General features: G+C 42.8%; 1 protein-coding gene across 3 annotated transcripts in view; it reads left to right on the top strand.

The window, feature by feature from the left end:
- RORA (RAR related orphan receptor A) overlaps positions 1–18,960 on the top strand; it is an 809,950-nt gene that overhangs the window by 152,159 nt on the left and 638,831 nt on the right. For 2 of the 3 annotated variants that reach the window (XM_059890518.1, XM_059890517.1), the window contains exon 2: positions 10,705–10,758. The exons of the other annotated variant lie outside the window; for it this stretch is intronic. In XM_059890518.1, coding sequence (XP_059746501.1) covers positions 10,705–10,758 — 54 coding nt within the window. The remainder of the gene's footprint in view (positions 1–10,704; positions 10,759–18,960) is intronic. 3 annotated transcript variants of the gene reach the window in all.

Consider the following 18,960-nt stretch of genomic DNA (forward strand, 5'->3'; position numbering starts at 1 on the left):
AGATTCCTTTTCCAGATGAACAGACACTGTAACAGATGTGCCGTCCACAGCATTTGGGGGTTATTTGGGTCTGTTCAAATCGGGCTTTTCCCGCACCAGAGGATTTTGTGAAATGCATGGGGTTTTTGAACACAGAGAGATTTCCAGCCTCAGGCTTAGAGAGGCTAAGAAATGAACTACCCCATTCCAGAATGTCCATGAGTGTGCACAGCTGTGTTTTGGGGAACAGCTTCAGGCCCAAGTGAAGATGAGGAACAGAGCTCCTCTTTTATCTGGTACCTTCTGGAACTAGACATTTCATAATCTGGATCTTTCCCTTTGGATTCTGCCTGGGATTTATTTTTCTTTTTTAATTGGAGGAAAATTCTTTACCACGTTGTGTTGGTTTCTGCCGTACAACGAGGCAAATCAGCCATAATTGTACGTATAGCCCCTCCCTTTTGAGCCTCCCTCCCCACCCAGCCCACCCGTCTAGGTCATGACGGAGCGCCTGGCTGGGCTCTCTGTGTTATATACCAACTTGTCAGCAGCTGTCTGTTTTACACACGATAGTGTGTATATGTCGATGCTGCTACTTCTGTCTGTCCCACTCTCTCCTTCCCCCGCTGTGTCCACAAGTCCATCTCTACATCTGTGTCTCCCTTCCTTCCCAGAAAATAGGTTCATCAATACCATGTTTCTAGATTCCGTATATATGCATTAACATACAACATTTGTTTTTCTCTGACTTACTTCACTCTGTATAACAGGCTCTAGGTTCATACACCTCACTGACACAAGTTCATATTTTTTTTTTTTTTTTTTTTATGAAAGCCACCTAGATGTCCATCTGGAGAAGGCAATGGCACCCCATTCCAGTACTCTTGCCTGGAAAATCCCATGGATGGAGGGGCCTGGTGGGCTGCAGTCCATGGGGTCGCTAGGAGTTGGACACAACTGAGCGACTTCACTTTCACTTTTCACTTTCATGCATTGGAGAAGGAAATGGCAACCCACTCCAGTGTTCTTGCCTGGAGAATCCCAGGGACGGGGGAGCCTGGTGGGCTGCCGTCTATGGGGTCGCACAGAGTTGGACACGACTGAAGCGACTTAGAAGCAGCAGCAGCAGATGTCCATCTACAGATGAATGGATAAAGAAGATGTGGCACATATATACAATGGAATATTACTCTGCCTGGGATTTTGATAACATGGTCACTGTGGTTGAAGCTGATTTGACCCACTGAGATATGGAGGGGATGGGGAGAGAAGCCAGGTCAGGCTTCAGGGAGGGGGTGTGAGTCCTGTCTGCCCTTTGTGGACATATAGAGAAAGGATCCCACAGTGAGCCTTTGGGTATGATCTGCAACCTTTAGACTCGGCTTTCACAGCGATTCCACACCTTTTTGAGAGGGCTGCTTTTGTGGCCTCAGATGCTGGCTGCATGTGGAAAGCTGAAATGGAAGGTTTTGTTTAGTGTGGAGCACTGAAGATGGGTCACGCTGCAGGAGTCAGGAGCCCTCCCGTCTAAACCTGGCTCCATGATTGTCTGTGTCATCTTGGGGAATTTATTCAGCCTCCCTTCACCTCCCTTTCCATGATAGTCAAATGAAGAGGTTGGATTAGAATTAGTTGTTTTCTAAACTTCTTCTAATGATAATACTTTCTAACTCCTTGAGCCAGTATTAAACTGACCAAGTCAATGATTTGTGTTGTATCATTTCCCTTAGGATTCTAGAATGTCCTAGCCAAAAGAAACCTAAAGAAACCATTGATGGAGATTTATTTATAAATACAATTTAACATTTTCAAAAAATACCTAACTGTAACTTTCTCTGAAAGAGCAACCCCATTGACATTTGTCCTTCAATCATGATGAGGAACTGGAAAGATCTCCGTTACTACTGAGACATACAGCACTTTACAAAATTCTGTTACGTCTGATTATCACAGAGCTCTGTGAAGGGACTGTTTGTTATGCCCATATTTTGGGAATGATTAGGAGGTGGTAAAGCTGAAATCTAAATATGGATCTTCTGGCTCCCACTTCTCTAGAATTTTAGTTATTATTCCCCAGGCTAATTCTAACTAATTACGGATTATAAATTCTGGCTACTCTGTTCATCAAGTCGGTTTTCAGCACCTGCTATGGGCCCCACTCAGTTTTCTCTGGAAAGTAAAATATAACCAACAAAGGTATGGTACACTGAGAAATGATGAAACAAATCAGTTCATCGTATTCAATATCTGCAAATATATATGTATTTTCCATCCCAAATTTGTAAATAATTTGAAAAATGACTCACCTTCCTGCCTTTTTTTTTTTTTATAAGCTGTATCTAGTTCATTTCCTTTTTCCAAATATAAATCCCTAAAGGTTAAGAGTATTCTTATTTTTAAGGCAATATGGAACAGACAAAGTTAGCCTTTTCAGGTATTTTCATGTAGTCAGGGAAGCTCACCAAGGGAGTGGGGATAAGATGGCCCAGTGCCCTTGGGCCTTTAAAAAACATCTCATGGGGGGTAAATGCTTTGATTCCCAGCAGAGCAGGAGGTAACAAATGTGAGGCTCTCCATGGTGCTTGCCAGAAATATGTATGTTCTGTGGGACAGAACAAGGTACTTTGAAGATTGGAGAATTCATCGGCCCTGTGTTCACTTTATTGCTTTCTTCCTGTGCAGAATGTCTCTGGACCCAGAGGGAGAGGCACCGTCCAGACAGTGAGGCAAATGACAAGTTGACAAAATGGTTGTAATTCTAGAAGCTGCAGCCCTCTCCCGGTCTCTCTATGTAGGGGTGGGGATGCAGCCGAAATCTGAAACAGCTCCCAGGAGAGCAAGAAGATACTGTTACTAATGGTTGGACTGACCTGAATTCTTTCCACGTTTATTTGTGCCCGACGTTGGCATAAACATCTTAACTGCATCCACATGAACACCTCTGTTGACCAATGGTGAACTGACTAGGAGAAAGTTGGCCAAATCTCATAACTCTGCCCACCATGTGCAGGAAAAGCAGCTGATGTCGTATTAGAAAGGCCTCAGATTGACACCATAAGTGTTTCTACTTATCCAGAGATGTAATGACACCAGGTGCGAGACAGGACAGCAGAATTCGATGCCGCACTTGAGCCATGTACTTTTTATTACAGGTTTAGACATGGTATCTATTTGCGTTCATTCATGTGTCTTCTAAACAAATGGTTACCGAGCACCTGCTACTGTCCATTATCAAATGAGGAGCTGGCAGAGAGCCCCGGGCGTGTGGTCCTGCCTTCCAGTTTCATACACTCTGGTAGGGGATGTAGGCAGGCACACAGGGACTCTGAGTGATCACTGCTGAGTTACCGGTGAGCTTAGGTGCTTGGAGAGCATCAGGGGTGACTCATGCCTCTTGTGAGGGAGTGGGAGTTTCAGTGAGAAATGGAAAGGGAGGTTCAGGTTGGGCTGAAGGATGAATACAGGTTAACCAAGTGAAGTTTGCATGAGGTTCAGGGATAGGGAAGTGGGAGTTGAAACCAAGCTAAAGAGTTCCAACCCCTGCCTGGAGAAGTAAGAGAGGGAAGCTTTCAGGAACTAAGTGGCTTCCTGAGCTACCTGCAATGGGACAGGACCAGCCAGCTCCCTTCTTGCCAACTTTGTGCTGCCCTTAACTTTAATAGTCCTGGCCATGTGCTGGTCATGTGCTGACCTCTTTCTACAGGACTGGCTTCCTCCTTCCTGCCCTGTTATAAGTACTGTCATCTCCATTTACAAATATGGACACAGAGTCTGCAGGAGTTGAAGCAACTTGCTCACAGATGCACAGGAAAGAAAGCACCAGAGCCAGGTTTTAGACCAAGTCTAACTCAGAACATGAGCTCTTTAGCACCTCCCACCAGAAGTGCCCCAGCCAGAAAGAGGGAAGCCCATGAAACCCAATAACCCATATTGTGTTGTCTGAGCATCTCCCCACTCCAGCTCTGAGCCAGCTCTTTGAGGATGAGAAGCAGTGATTCTTTAGGTAGCCCTCCCATGCCTAGGATGGAGCAGGCATATTATACCTTCTCAATCAATGCTTGCCAACTGAGGGGCTGCTCTATCTCTTAACCCCCTTTCTGTCCTTCTTGTATGAGTTTGGAAGGAATTCAACAATGACATTTACACTTGGGCCTTTTCTACGTAGCTTTTCTGAGACTGAGTACGTGACTCAGTAGTAGATGAACGAGTGAATGTATGAGAAATTTAGCCACTGTTAAGAGACCCTTGAAATCTTCGTATGCTACTTCGTTATGCAAGTGGCATTATAATTGCTTGAGAGGGAGAGAGTGTATCCTGCCACCAGGGAATTAAAGTCAGGCTTATGTCAGGAAAAAAGTTAGACAAACTAGATGAACAATGTAGAACTACATCTGAGATCTGGTAATGAAATAAGTGACTTACGTCTCTTTAATTGATCTATTAATACATTTCCATTTTATTGCTTTTTTAAAAGGTGAGTACCTTTTATATGAAAATTTGAAGACACCATCTAAATGAATTGGTGGCATCATTTTTGATGTGTAGAATTCAGAAGATCCTTCAAGGTTATTGTCTTAAAATAGTCCTGGATTATAGTTAGTATTTTTTTTTTTTTTGTACTTGTCAGGAGGATGATGGTAATACATATGCTGTGAGTTAATAAAGCACATGGGATTTTTAATTTCACGTCCTGTCCCTACCACCAGAGAAACTTAGGTGAGTTATTGTCATGTGGACTCAGGGTTTTCTTGTTTGCTAAATGAGGATAAAACAGCTCACCTTTTAGAATTGTGAAGTGTACAAGTAATATGTAAAGGGCATCAAGTTCTTTGCCCAACATGTAGTAGATATGTAAGTGTTTGACTCCATGAGATAGGTGAGAACACATACCCTCCAGATGGTCAGCTTGTCCCAGTGCGGCATGTGCCCCATTTACGGTCATAAATAGATTATAAAAGCTTGGACGCTGAACTCAAAGATGTGGATTCACATCATGAGATGACAGCTATCACTATGACTTCTGTAACTTATTTACTCTCTCTGTGCATCCATTTTCTTCTCTTTAAAATGGAGATCATGGTTGGAGAGTTATTTTTGGGACTGACTGAGAGAAAGTGTTTAAAGCCCTTAATATGGACTCCATGCATAGTAAGTAATCAATGCCAATTTTTATCACCTACTCTTCTGATTATCCAGGGGTTGCTTTACTAGGAAGTCAGTATCACTCATTTGCTCTCACCACTGAGGCTTATTTGCAAACAGGGTTCTACTTGAGTGTTAGGAGGATGTGACCTAGCTACTCTGTGCAGAGCAGGAGTGGGGGCCCTCCCTCTAACCTCCCCCAGTGCAGGGCATGTAGGTGCGGTGAGTGGGCCGGTTTCCATGGAAGGGTAGAGGAATGGAGGAGCTACCCAGCAGGGGGTGCAAAAGGCCTTTATGGAAAAAAGAGATCTCTGGATGGAGTGGGATGAGAGGCTTCAGAGAAGTATTAGGCATTACTTTTTATTTAAGAGGCCTAACGGCACAGAGAATTTAGAAAAGCACATTTTGGAAAAGGAGATTTCCTTGGAAGGTCCGCTTTCTTCCTAGATGAGCATGTAGGCATGTAGTTGGCAGTAGGTTTCTCAGTTGCTGGCGCTCCTTTCCTAGTCCCTGTTGCCATGACCTTGAGTGGAATGGCTGGCAAACTGGACAGTATGGGCAGAGAGTTGCTGCCTAAGTCCATAACCCTTTCTAGGCTGATGCATTCCAGAGGAAGGAAATGATTCAGACTCCTTCAGATGTCATGTATACCTGGGATGTGGGTGTAAAGAGATAGGTAAATAGTAAACAACTGAATTCAGAAATCAGTTTCCTTAAACAGTGTCATCTTCTTTAGGAATCTGAATTTGCTAGGTCATCTGCAATGGGATATCCTTCTAATACGACTTCTATTCCATTTTCTTCCCTCTCTTTATCTCTCTCGCCCCCTCTCCACTTAAAAAAATACATTTGCCTTGACCACACTGGTATCATCTATAATGAAAGATGGCTTTGACTGCTGACCATATATATACCAAGCTGTTCTCAATTCTACCTAGCAGTGTCCTGTGTGTGGCGAGCTCTCTGCAGCGTTTTCTGTGTTTAAGACATCACCTCAACAAAATCCGTTTTAGACTTTTCCTTGCCTCTCGGCTGAATTACAGTCACAGTCAATGGCCCACTTGTGTGTAGTTCAAGAAGCAATTAAGGGCTCTTTTCTTTGAACAAGCGAGGGAGGGGGTAGAGAAAAATGATCATTATTCTGATGATTCCTCTGTGTAGCTCAACAGTTCACAGATCTTTGATGCCACGAGTCTCAGCATTTAAACCCATTTCTATCACTGCCTTCTGCAGCCACTTCTGCCTGTCAGAGCGACTCCATGGAGGCCAAGGACTCGCATGTCAGTAGGTCAGAGCCACTCAATATGACGGTAGGATTGTGATTAAACACAGCTGTAACAGCTGCTTAATGATCTTCGGGATCATGATGGTATCACTGAAAATTAGAAAGCACAGTCTTTGGAGACCCCCCCAAGGAAACGTGAGGTTGCCACTGTAAGCCTTTTGTTTTATTCTGGGAGAGTTATCATAATCAGAATACGGCAGTATTTCTAGGCCTCTCCACATGAATTTTGTCCGTATCTAGCTTCTATGTTTCTAAAAGGCAGAGACTTTTATCTAACTTCTATTGCATTGGGTCTAAAACAAAGCTGAAGAGAGAAGCCACTTAAATGATTTTGTTAAGATGATCAGTGAATGCCCTCCTGGACGTGTCTCAAGAAGCATTTGGTGTGTGTGGACCAATAAACCAGGCCCTTGGGAGAGACAACTCACTATATAATCAGTGGTTCTCAGAGTGGTCCTTCGACCAACAGCCTCTGCATCACTTGGGAACAGGTTAGATGCACATGCTTCTGCCCTACCCTGGAAAACTCTGGGGCTCGGGCCCAGCAACCTGTGTACTAACAAGCTTTCCTGTAGTTCTGATGCATGCTCATGTATGAGAAGCACAGGTCTACATCCTTCCTGGCCCTTAAATGTCTCTGCAGAGGCCTCTCCTTTCTTCTGTGGAAAGGAGACTTGTAATACCAGCAAGACTAGAAGGGTGAGGACTGAACTTCCTAGAGATAAGGACAAACTTTGACATAGCCTTCCAGGGTGTCAACATGATGACTTCTGCCTTTGGATGTTTTAGGGCTGCCTGGAAGCCCAGTAGAGTTCCACAGAACCATATGGGTGAACCTGGATGTTTCTTGCCTTGAAGAGAATGTCTTCTTGCTTCTCCACTGGGTATGCATGTTGAGGAAGAGAAGGGCACTGATTTCTTGTTCAAAACCAAGGCAGCAGTGGCATGAAGAGAGAGAGCTTTAGATGTGGAAGACTTGGGTCAAGGAACTGCCCTGCTCTGGGAGCTTGGGGACTCTGGGAAAATCCATTAACCTCACTAAATTCAGGTGGACCTGAGTTTGCTCATCTCAAAGCCAGAGCTAATTATATTTGCCCTATCTGTTTCATAGGACGTTCTGCTCAATTGAGAGACAGGTCAAGATGGGATTTTGCCCAAACTCACTCACTTCACTCAAATAGACTCCAAGATGAAGGTGCCCTACCACCAAAAATCAGAGCTCAGTGGGGATAGAGCACTTTGTTAGTTTCTTATACAGATATATTTACATATACACATACACACACTGTAGGGCTTTTCTGGTAAGGGGTGATAAAGACAAGGCTGAATCATGTTAATCTAAGTGAGTGCTCCCATCTCCATTTTGTGGTCAGACTCCCCATCCCAATACCTACCCACCCAGCCCAGGTATGAGCAGCTGGAACCCCAAGCCTGTGACCAATGTCAGGGTGTGAAGACCAGATAAAGGCAGGAACCTGAGTTGAGTCTTCTCCATAGATGCCAGTAAAAGAGAGGGAGGTGAGCCTAGGAGGCTGTGTGAGAGGACAACAATTTTGCCATTGTGATTGTGTCCAGTGACAGCCAGGCTCTAACCCATCACATTGGGCATGCCCCCATTACAGAACCAAATTTGCATCTGCTTCTCCAACATGCAACAAAGCCAAGCTACTGTTGCCACGTTGTAGTGAAGGAGAATATACTATTTATTAGAGGGCACCAAGCAAGGAGAATGGGCAGCTCATCCTCAAAAGACCTAAACTCCCTGATGGAAGGGTTTTTAATGAAAAAGAATATGTGTGTTTATATATATATATGTGTGTGTGTGTGTGTGTGTATATTTATATATATTACATGCCAGGCACATAACATGTTTGAAGACCATCTTAAGACTTCCTCTAACTACGATTCCACAGGCCCATCTTTTTTTACTAAATCAGAAGTGACATGTTACACAGTGATAATCTATTAAGTCTCTCTTAGAACCTCCTTTCAAGGTGACTTTGAAGAGTAGAGACACTATTAAGCCTGCTTTCTGAGGTTGTTGAGATATGATGGAGAGAACCCCCACCCCCACCCCCAACCCGCTGCCCAATTCCTAAGGTTCTCAAACATTCTCAGCTCATGGTGTCTTTGTGTCTCAGTAATTTTTTCACTCCCTAGACCAAGAGAAATAGCAACAGTTCCATATATTAATAGTTTCAACTTACTAGTAGCAGTGTCTGCTACTGACAGAGACTGTGCTACCCTTGACTTTTTAAAATATCCCATGGCTTTCCTGTGAGTTAGTTGCAGTCCCACAGCTTGGGAACCATAGCCTCTACCTCACCTGAAGCAAAGGAGAAGGGACTTCAACACTGAGAAGGACCCTACCACCTTCATGACATTTATCTGAAATAGTCCAGTAGATAATGAGAATTTTTACCCATTCCTCATGGGAAGAAAGTTAGTTTGGTGGAAAGGTGATTTTGATAAATTGTAAGCAACTGGTAGACACGATCTGTTTCTTTAAAGATATTTCAATATCAGAATCAATTCCAGGTCAAGAATTCCTTTGGACCCATTTGTAAATGTGCTGCCTTTAGTTTAGTTTAGAAGCAGTGGTTTCTTTCTAGAGTAACAGAATAATTGCCTGTATCTCATGTCTATTTCCATGTCTCTATCATTCAGTGAACCTTTGACTACTTCAGGGCAGAGTCTGGAAAGAGTAGGTGCTCAATGTGTATTTTCAAATTACATTACTCTTTTTATGAATGGCTTTTAGATCAAAGTGTGTTGGCATGACTGTGGAGGTCCTGGTGGAGCCTGCTTTGCTTCCCATGATAATACCAAGCAAAGGGAATGTGGAGTCTTAGCCACTGGACCACCAGGTCTGGTGTGAAGCCACTCAGTCGTGTCTGACTGTTTGTGACCCCATGGACTGTAGCCCGCCAGGCTCTTCTATCCATGGAATTCTCCAGGCAATAATACTTCAGTGGGTTACCATTCCTTTCTCCAAGTCCCTTAATATTTGCTTTAAGTTGGATACCTGACAAATAGAGATGAGAGCTTTTCTTGGGGCTCTCCACTCATCTATTTCCCTTTATCCCCTAGGCCCAGTATCCTTTAAACTCTGTTGGGTTAAGGGAAGTTAATAGCCCTACAAGATAAACAGTGGTGCCATGGGTAGGCAGTTCATGCCATTTGAGAAATTTGAAGCACTGAGCTGTGCCTAACAGTGCTACAAGGTGGTGGGCCTAGACAACATTTTAATATCCATTCCAACCCTGAGAGCATCTAGGCATCTGAGGTGTGAGCTGTTCATAATCCTACAGGGTCAGTGAGTATCTTGGTTTTAAATAACAGGAGCAGTAAGGAAGCTTGTTGTGGTAAATGGTGCACCTGCACAGTGCCTTCAAACTTGCCTTAGAATCAAACAAGAGTCTTTTAGCATATGAATCTCAGAAAGCTGTTCAGAGGGCCATTTATAGCATAGAAGCAATGGGGAAGACGCCATTTCCAGGTCTCTGCCAGTTGTAGTTCAGAGCACAGGTGAACTGCCTGCTCGGTTTCAACTCCTTTTCTGCAATGAGTCAGGAAAAGATGCCTTCGATACTGGAGAGAAGTGGATCGGAAGCCATACCTTTAAAAAAGTCTTCCATTCATTTGCTGCAGAACCACTTTGGGCCTGCCCAGGTGTAGATTCCTGGAACTCCAGTGGAGTGGAAACACTGAACATGTAACATTATTCCAAGACTTTTACTATGGTCCATAACCTGTTTTGAGGACTTTATGTGTATTAACTCATTTAATCCTGAAAATAGTATTAGAACCAAAAAGAAAGATGCTGCTTCTGTGGTCTCTCAGTCCTCTCTAAGGTCATATGGTAGCCTGAGGTAGATACATAAGTTGACCCTATGTTAGTTCACAAAAATACTATTTCCAGGAGCAGAGCTCACATTATAAAGTAGATACTATTGATAAGAAAGTAAAAACAATATCACTTTTTATTAATCTAAATGTGCAGAGAAAAGACCCCATTTTGTACAAAACTTCATTCAGGTTCTTTTAAGATTCAGTTCTAAATGTTAAAAGATCAGCCTTTTAGGAGGGATTTATTTGAAGGTCCTAGATGTATGTAGTTCTTGGGACGGATGATCTCTTTGTCCAGCACTTAAAGTTAAAATCTTTTCTACTGTAATGATTCGTAGAGTAGTTTGAAATATGGAAATGTGAGTGATTTTGCTCCTATCACTGTGGGTATTACCCTGTGTTCTAAAATCATATCATAAAAACATAAACTTACTACTCTAATCTTGTAGGGTTATCCATGCCAGTGTCCAGTGAGGGAACTGAGAGAAGGCGGCATGATCCAGGTAATGATGTTTTTTCATGAAAAGCAAGAAATGGAAATGTTCTGGCTTTTTTTCAATAACATGTAATTTGTAATGTTCTTCCCCTCATTTATAATCCAATCTGTGTATAAACAATAATTTGCTCTTATAAACATGTACTGTAGTAAGAGTTCTGTGGGGAGCAGTTGGTGTTCGTTATCTGTGACATCACGAGCATTTAAAAAACAATAATTATAAATATCCTCTAGAGTGAAAAAAAATAGTGAAAAGAATTGGAGAGTCTGTCTAGAGACTTTCTTATTGCTCTGTTTTTGTCCTGCCTCCACCCCAATTACTTTTTTGGACTTGCTTAAGTCCTACAAAACCCAGTGTAGGTGTTACCTACTGCAAAGCTTGGAGAATGTTATGGTTTGAAGAACAGTATTTAGTAACATGACTTCTTTATATCTGAAATAAGTTGCTGTTGTTAATGTTGGCCTTCCAATTCTGAAATCCAAAGAATAAGCCGAGGTTCCTTTGCCTGACAGTAAATTGTGGTTTGTTTGCTTTCCTTTGTTTTTTAAATCCAAGGATATACCAATGGAATGAAGGTTTGTATTTCTCTGAAAGGTCTGAGTTACAGAGAAAAAGTGAATTCTAGTAGTAGAGATTAGTCTATGAAACACAAGCAAAAGGATCCGTGTATCAAAGGCATACTTCAGTTTCATAAAATTTACAGAGTGGCATTTCAACAGGAGACCATTAGATTACTAATGGGATACTTAGAAAGGAAAAGAGCAAAATTAGAGTGTAATCTGAATATATGAACTGCTTATGTCCTTAAAGTCCTATTTGTACCGTTTTTTGTAACTTGGAATGCGTTCCCCTGTAGGAACTATATTTTGCTTGCTTTGGGGGCTCCCTATCTAGCTTATGAAAATCTATGTTAAGCATAATGTAGTAACATGGTTTTTTAGAAAGAGAACTGAATTAGATATCAGGTGGCTTTGGGTTTGAGTCCAGACTGGAGCACAATCTCTTTGTATGGCCTTAGGCAGGTCACCCAGGTCACTAAAACTTTCAGTGCTTTTGCACATATATAAAAAGTGAATGCTGAAACCCAGTATTGGGTATAGAGTAAACATTCAACAAATGTTTGCTGAATGAGTGAACAAATGAGTAAGCCTATATTTTATTTCTGTGGGCAGAAAAAAAATCCATCCAAAGGATGTCAGACTTTTACAGCTTCTATGGTATCACTGTGGAGATAGCAGACCAAGTACAAAATTGGAACTTCTTAAGGCCTTTCATAGCCATGTATGTAGTGTCCAGGTCACCTCTGTGTGCCTGGTGGCTGGATAGCTAACCCTGCTGTCTCCAGAGGCAAGGCCAAAGCTTCGTGAAAACCTTAACAGGTGCCCATACAAGGAGAGGAGGCGTGGCAGGGCTGTGGGGGCCGTTTGTATATTCGACTCAAGAACAAGCTGCATGTTTGCAAATCAAGGACTTTGTGTTTACTTCTCCCTTTGTGAAATGTGACAGAAGTATTAAAAATGTCTTGATTAGAAAATATATTAAATATATATTTTGATGGGAGCAATGCATTTAAGATAATGAGAAGGAAGAAAAGCACTTAAGAAAAATGAAATGCGTAGTGTTATACCCAAAAAGGAGCAAAAAGACACAAGGTATTCTAGACTTGGAGGCAGCTCATTCTGATTTTGGGAATGGACTTTCGGTTTATTTTAATGTAACCCCTGCTTTTCTAATTATAGTCGTTTGTTCTCAAACAGGCACTGGTAGAAGCGGTTTTAAATCTATATTCTATTTCAGTAGGCATACCTTCTGAAAAACCCCTAAAATTTCAAGAGGAGCTTTTTCTTCCTTTCTTTTTCTTAAGCAATTGCTGTTGTGTGTGTGTGTGTGTGTGTGTGTGTGTGTGTGTTTTGAGCTCCAAGGGCTGACAGCTGTTCTAGTCTTGCTTGGGGATTTTTTCACAATGTGGATTAATCAATGTTATGAACTGGGTCCGTGGGGTTTTGGGAATGTAATTGGTTTCAGATGACACTTTGCTAGTCAATCTGTGAAACAGCCGAATGTTGACACAGCTGAACAGTTCCAGCTGTTTCCACTCGCCCCTTCCTCTTTGCTTGGACGCTGCATCCTCTGCCTTTATTTGTGTCTGCCCTCGCTCATTGTGACTTTGCTAAACTAATTTGTTATCCTTTCTGAAATTTCTTTTTGCTTTTCTCTTCTTTGGGATATCAGGGCTCCCCCTTTATTATAGCCTCCACTCAATTTTATTTTGCAAAACTTCTTTCTTGGCTTGCATAGTTTTTTAAGGAAATAGTAGTTTTACCACTTAAGTTCCCTTTTATTTGTGGTGATCCCCTAGTTTGTTTATTTAAAGGTGCAGAGCACCAATTTAGGCTTTGCACAAGTGCTTGGATTCTGTGAATATTTGGTTTCACAGTTGCTTGATCAACCTTTATTTTTAATTACAAGAGACATTTCCATTGAATAAACAATACAAACCATTAGCTTCATTCAATGCATAGTTATGTTTGCTACCATATATCCTTCTGAAACTATGAGAAAAGATTCAGGTGTCAGTATTGCTGCTAGAAAGATGCATGATTAGAAGGGAGGAATCCAAAAAGGACCGACCCTGAATTATGTACATTATATTAACAGTTTATATACTGTCAGGGGAAATGGTTTGTAAATTGCTTTCAGTGGTTTTTCATTATCAGACTAATTTCTCTTTGTTTTTTCAAGAGTACTTGTTTCTGCATCTTAGTCAGTAGGGGAAAGGCTTTAACTGTTTGGGTGCCCAATATAATTTTGTTGCTTTATAGGGTGATGGGCTGTAAATCCAGGGCTAAGTGAGCTACACTGAAGAACTGGACTGCACAGATAGGTACATACTTGAGTGTGGTCGTTCCCAAAAGCTAAGACTCTTGATGTGGGTGAGGTAATCTCATTTTTCCCAGAAAGGTCTGTATTGACTGAATGAATGACTCAGGCTTACAGGACAATGGGCAGCACTTACTCAGCCTTGCTTGCAGACTTAAATGCACAGCACAATTAAATACTCGGTAAGCCGGAGTCAAGGCTAAGATGTCAAAGAACCTGGAACAATTGAGCAATTGTCATGAGAATTTGGTGAATAAATGCAATTGACATAGCACATTTTTCCAGATATGTCCTCCTCCTACAATTGTTAATGAACATGGTATCAGAGGAAACAGTCTCAAGGGTGGAGATTATCTCAGAGACAGGAAACAATGGGTAGATAGACAATGTCATTTCTTTGAATGAAGATTATAAACAGTACAGGCCTCTAGACGCTGGTCCATTTGTTCGCTTTTATGTAATCTTGTGTGTAGTGAAACTTCTGGATGTAATAGTGAAATACTGATCTGACATGAGCCATGTGTGCAGAAAAGAAGCCAAAGAGCATCTGTATAAACAAAGCACATGGAAAAGATAACTCAAATTGCACTTGGAGGTGAGCAGCCAGAATTATAGGTGATAACCCAGTAAATGGGTTTACATGTTACTGTGGACAGTTCTCTGAAGACTGACCAAATTGTGGTTATGGTCCAAAAGGCAGGCTGGGTGTAATTGTGGAGGGTGTTGGGATCAAAATCAAAAACATGTCTCTGGCCATTTATACTAGATCTGTAGCTGGACCAATATACCTTAAGAACAACCTAACGAAGCCAAGGAAGGTTTGGGAAGGGATAAAGGAGCTAAGGGATTTTAAATATTTTGCAAGAGCAAATAGATGTATCTGATACCCTTCATCTAAGAAGTTGAGAATGGATGGGATGAAGGTTTCGAAAATGATAAAGAGGTTCAGGCAGTGCTCCCAAGTTGTTTTAAATCTTGGAAATTTGTACAGGAAAGGAGATGGACAGATGGTGTTTTAGTTTTTCTTGCTACCTGATGGTGAGGTGAAGTGCACAAGTCTCAGTTTCGGTGGTGATGGTTGCTCAGCCACTTACACGGTCTCCCCAAAGCTACTCAAAATGAGTCTTAGAGTGCTTTTTGCAGAGGCATCACTCATGTCGAGAATCTGGGGAGGCTGTGAAAATGGCATATCACTGGGCTCCACAGTAGACCTGAAGAATCGGTATGGAGGGAGAGGGTCTGCATTTTTAACAAGCTCCCTAGGTGAATCTTACATACTCCAAAGTTTAAAAACCGTAAAGTTTGCACTAGGATTTTAGGCTAAGCGGGAGGTACCAGGTTACAGCACAGGTATAATGGGCTATAGCTCTCCAGTTTAATATAAAGCCAATAAGAACGGGCCATGTAAATGTGCCCTTTGTATTACCAGGTATTACAAAAGTAAAGAGCTGTTCAAATATTTGGTGCTAAGAAGGTGCAGACTCAAATTACCTGGACAGCATTCCTAGGTGGAAACTGTGGCTCCAAGGAATGAGAGTTGTTTTTCTTTGTGATTTGATGTGCCTTAGTGCCTTTCCTTTCGGAATGTGATTGCATAATTGTACACAGGCACTCCCTCCCTTGAGGCAGAAGGCTAATTACATAACACAGCCAATAGGCCCCATCACACTGTCCTCTAATTATGGTTTATGAAATGTACTGAGTTGACCTTTGCCATCACAGCTGCCCTGAAGGTTGACTCCAGGATGTTATGGCTGGAAGGGGTTTGAGGCATTATCCCGCAGTAATTCTACCAAAGCTTATTCTGAACCTAGTGGAAGGCCCAATACAGAAAGGTAGTTCAGGACCAGGACTAAAGTTGACTTTCCCAGTGTTTTCCATAGTTTAACATGTAGGCCAACATGTTCTTACTTTATTTTGCAATTTCGTTGTTGTTTTGTTGTTGTTTAGGCACTAAATTGTGTCCAACTCTTTTGCCATCCCATGGACTGTGGCCCACCAGGCTCCTCTGTCCATGGGATTTCCCAGGCAAGAATACTGCAGTGGGTTGCCATTTCCTTCTCCAGGGGATTTTCACAGACCAGGGATCGAACCTACGTCTCCTGAATTGGCAGGTGTATTCTTTACCACTGAGCAACCAAAGAAGCAATACTGGCTTATTTTTTTACTGTTCTCATAGGAAACTCAGTTTGGAATCACCTAGGATTCTTAAGTTGAAAAGGTATCATTTAATGTTCCTACTCTTTTATACTCATAATAGTTAATATTTATTGATCGCATGCCATGTGCCAGACAGTGCATTAAACACTTGGTATACATTAACCGTCTCAGCCTCTCAGCAGGCCTGTGAGGGTGAAGATCCCCATTTTAAAGATGAGGCTTTTGAAACATTGAAGATTTTCCAAGGACATACAACTAGTAAATAGGAGACCAAAGATTTCAATTAGGCCAATCTGATTCCAGGTTATTCTTTTATTTTACCAAACTATTAGTTGACTATGTTGATGTACAAAAATTCTCTTTTGTACAAATACAAGGCCAGGGAACATTATCTGAATTACTCTTTACATTTATATAATACAATATAAAGTGTGCTCAACATTTACACCAGGTTCTGAATGACACAACTTTTGCATTATCAGGTTACACTGATAGGTGTAAATACTCTATAGTATTGTCTCATGGGGCTGTGGCTGTCTTCTCCCTGTCTCCTTCCATGCCCATCTTTCTTAACAAGCTTCTTTTTTGTGAAATAAGATAACCCATGATGAAGGGAATCTCTTTTTCTGTGGAACTTGAATTTTTATTTAGGGACAATAGCAGCTCCACACGTGAAGGCATTGGATACTATACTCGTTGGTCTCTAAGGGGAGCTTTGTTGTCAGCGGCGCCATTGAATGGTGTGTCATGATTGCTGGGCTTTGCGTGGCCACCCTGGTGCTCACAGATGTGTCCTGCAGGTCAGCAAGCACACCGGTGAACGTGTCTGATCTGAGTGCCCACTCCTGACCTTTTTACATTACGGTCTGTTTGTGGATCTTTGTCTTGGGTGAGATACCCAAGCTTTGTAAATTCTGTTGCTTTCAGACGATTGTGTTAAATTAGAAGAGTCCAGTATGGAAGGAGAACTCACCTGAAGTGGGATACCTTGTTTTACTTTATCACAGGCTTTTTGAAGGGAGCGTGTCCTCGGACCTTGGTAGTAAGAGTAGAAACACTCGCCCTCAAGGATGGAGACTATTTCCCTGTAGACACAGAACTCCTATCCCTGCCCTACATATGAAGGAGATAAAAGGGGATGCCACTGCCATCACTCCAGGTAGCAATGCCATGGGGCCACCAAATGCACAAATACACACGTGAAATGCACCTACTGCCTGCAAATGGCTGAAGGCTGCTCATCGAAGAAGCAGTGGTCACAAACGTGCAGAGCCTTTATCCAGGCTGTTCCCTCTGCCTGAAGTGCCCTCTTGGATCTTCTCTACTGGGTTCACTCCTTCTTTTTTCAACATTCTGCTCCAGGTCTCCTCCTCTGAGACCTCTTCCCTGCCTCCATCCCGGCCAGCACAGCCCCTCCCCACTGCTCTCTGCTGACCTTGTAAGCTTTTGCAGGATGCTGGTTTAGAGTGGTTCATATTCTTAAACAGACCTGATCTTCAGGACCCCCAGAGGCCTCTCCAGGGGAACACCAGTCCAGAGAAATGCCCCTTTCCAGCCAAGGGAGCAGAAGTAATGACTTTTCTTTCTTTCACTGGTATCTGGGCCACTCGGTTGGGTATAGAGATGGGGATCATCAGCATGACTGGCTGGAAGCCACTGCATGGCTCTCCTGAGGCTTTATCACCCAAACCTCACACCTTTTCTCAGAAAGTAAAAGGGGTGCTTATTCTGATTTTAAATTCCACATGAGGTGAATCAACTGTGCAGCGCTGTCGAGAAGCGGGAAGTCCCTAAGAACAGGAGGCCTTAGGGAAATAGAACTGGATCTTGAGGAGAGGATTGAGAAAGACTCAAGAAGTGGGAAGCATTGCCCAAGGTTTGGCCAAACACAACAACAGCAGTGTTGTGTGGGCAAGTGACTTTGTCCCTGTTGTTGCCATGGCGTTACTCTGGTGCCGTCTCAGGATTTAGGAACTAAGACCTAGTAAAGAGGGGACAGTGCCCTTGGTGCAGGGTGCTGGCTTCACTTCTAGTATTTCTATTTAACTCATTAACATTTATTCATTTAGTGTTGGGCTTCCCTTATAGCTCAGTTGGTAAAGAATCTGCCTGTAGTGCAGGAGACCTGGCTTCGATTCCTGGGTCGGGAAGATCCCCTGGAGAAGGAAATGGCAACTCACTCCAGTATTCTTGCCTGGATAATCCCATGGACAGAGGAGCCTGGTGGACTACAGTCCATGGAGTGACAAGAGTCAGACACGACTTAGCGACTGAACCACCACCACCACCACCATTTATTGAGTACCAAGGTGCTGATGCACTGATGCATAATGCCTTACTCTTTGCAGTCCCTTTCTGCCCAGCAGCTAAAGCAGTAGCTTAAATTTCCTTTAAACTCTTGAAATTTAGAGAAAGGCTATGTAAATTTGAATTATTTTCAATATAAGTGGGATGAATAAATCATAAAGGGCTTATGCATAGGAAGGAACCTTAGAGAATGATACCTTAGAGTGAGGAATGAGACAAGAAGGCTGTGTACCAGGTGCCAACCACACCCAATAACATCAACCATGCTGCCTATCCTCACACATGAGAGATATGCCTGCTACCCGCACCTTGACTTCACTTCTTGCCTTGTCCTTCAATGCTAAATTCTGGGTTGGGGGTGGAAAATAGCACCTCGTTCCTCATAAAGACTTCAGGGATACCTGCCTTTAGATTCAGGCTGGATATTGAAATTATCTAGGATGCTGGATTTTAGCCATTTTGCTTGTTTTAATAAAAATAATTTAGGTGATATGACCACTGATGCATCCTGTTTCTCCCACAGGCTGTTGGGATGGAAAAGTGGAAACCCCAGAGACAGAGTCCCCGCTTTCCCTGAGCAGCTGAGCAGTCTGACCAAGGGAGGTGATGGCAACTGGGGATGGGATTTCCTCATTTCCTCCCCTCCTGTGGGTCCCAGGGTCTCCACACTGCCTCCTGTCCTGAGGTGGAGGGGAAGGCCCTTGTCAAGTGCCTGCTGTTAGGGTGGGTTGTCATGGCAGCCACTTGGGACAGGGCCAGGGAGAAGGGGCTCCTACAGTGCATTGACGTAGACAGAGCACCATGGGGAGGGGAAGTGGGCCAGGAGAACAGTGAGACAGGGGTGTGGATGCCAGAGGACCA

Source organism: Bos taurus, chromosome 10 (assembly GCF_002263795.3).
Source record: "Bos taurus isolate L1 Dominette 01449 registration number 42190680 breed Hereford chromosome 10, ARS-UCD2.0, whole genome shotgun sequence".
Classification (NCBI taxonomy): Eukaryota; Metazoa; Chordata; class Mammalia; order Artiodactyla; family Bovidae; genus Bos; species Bos taurus.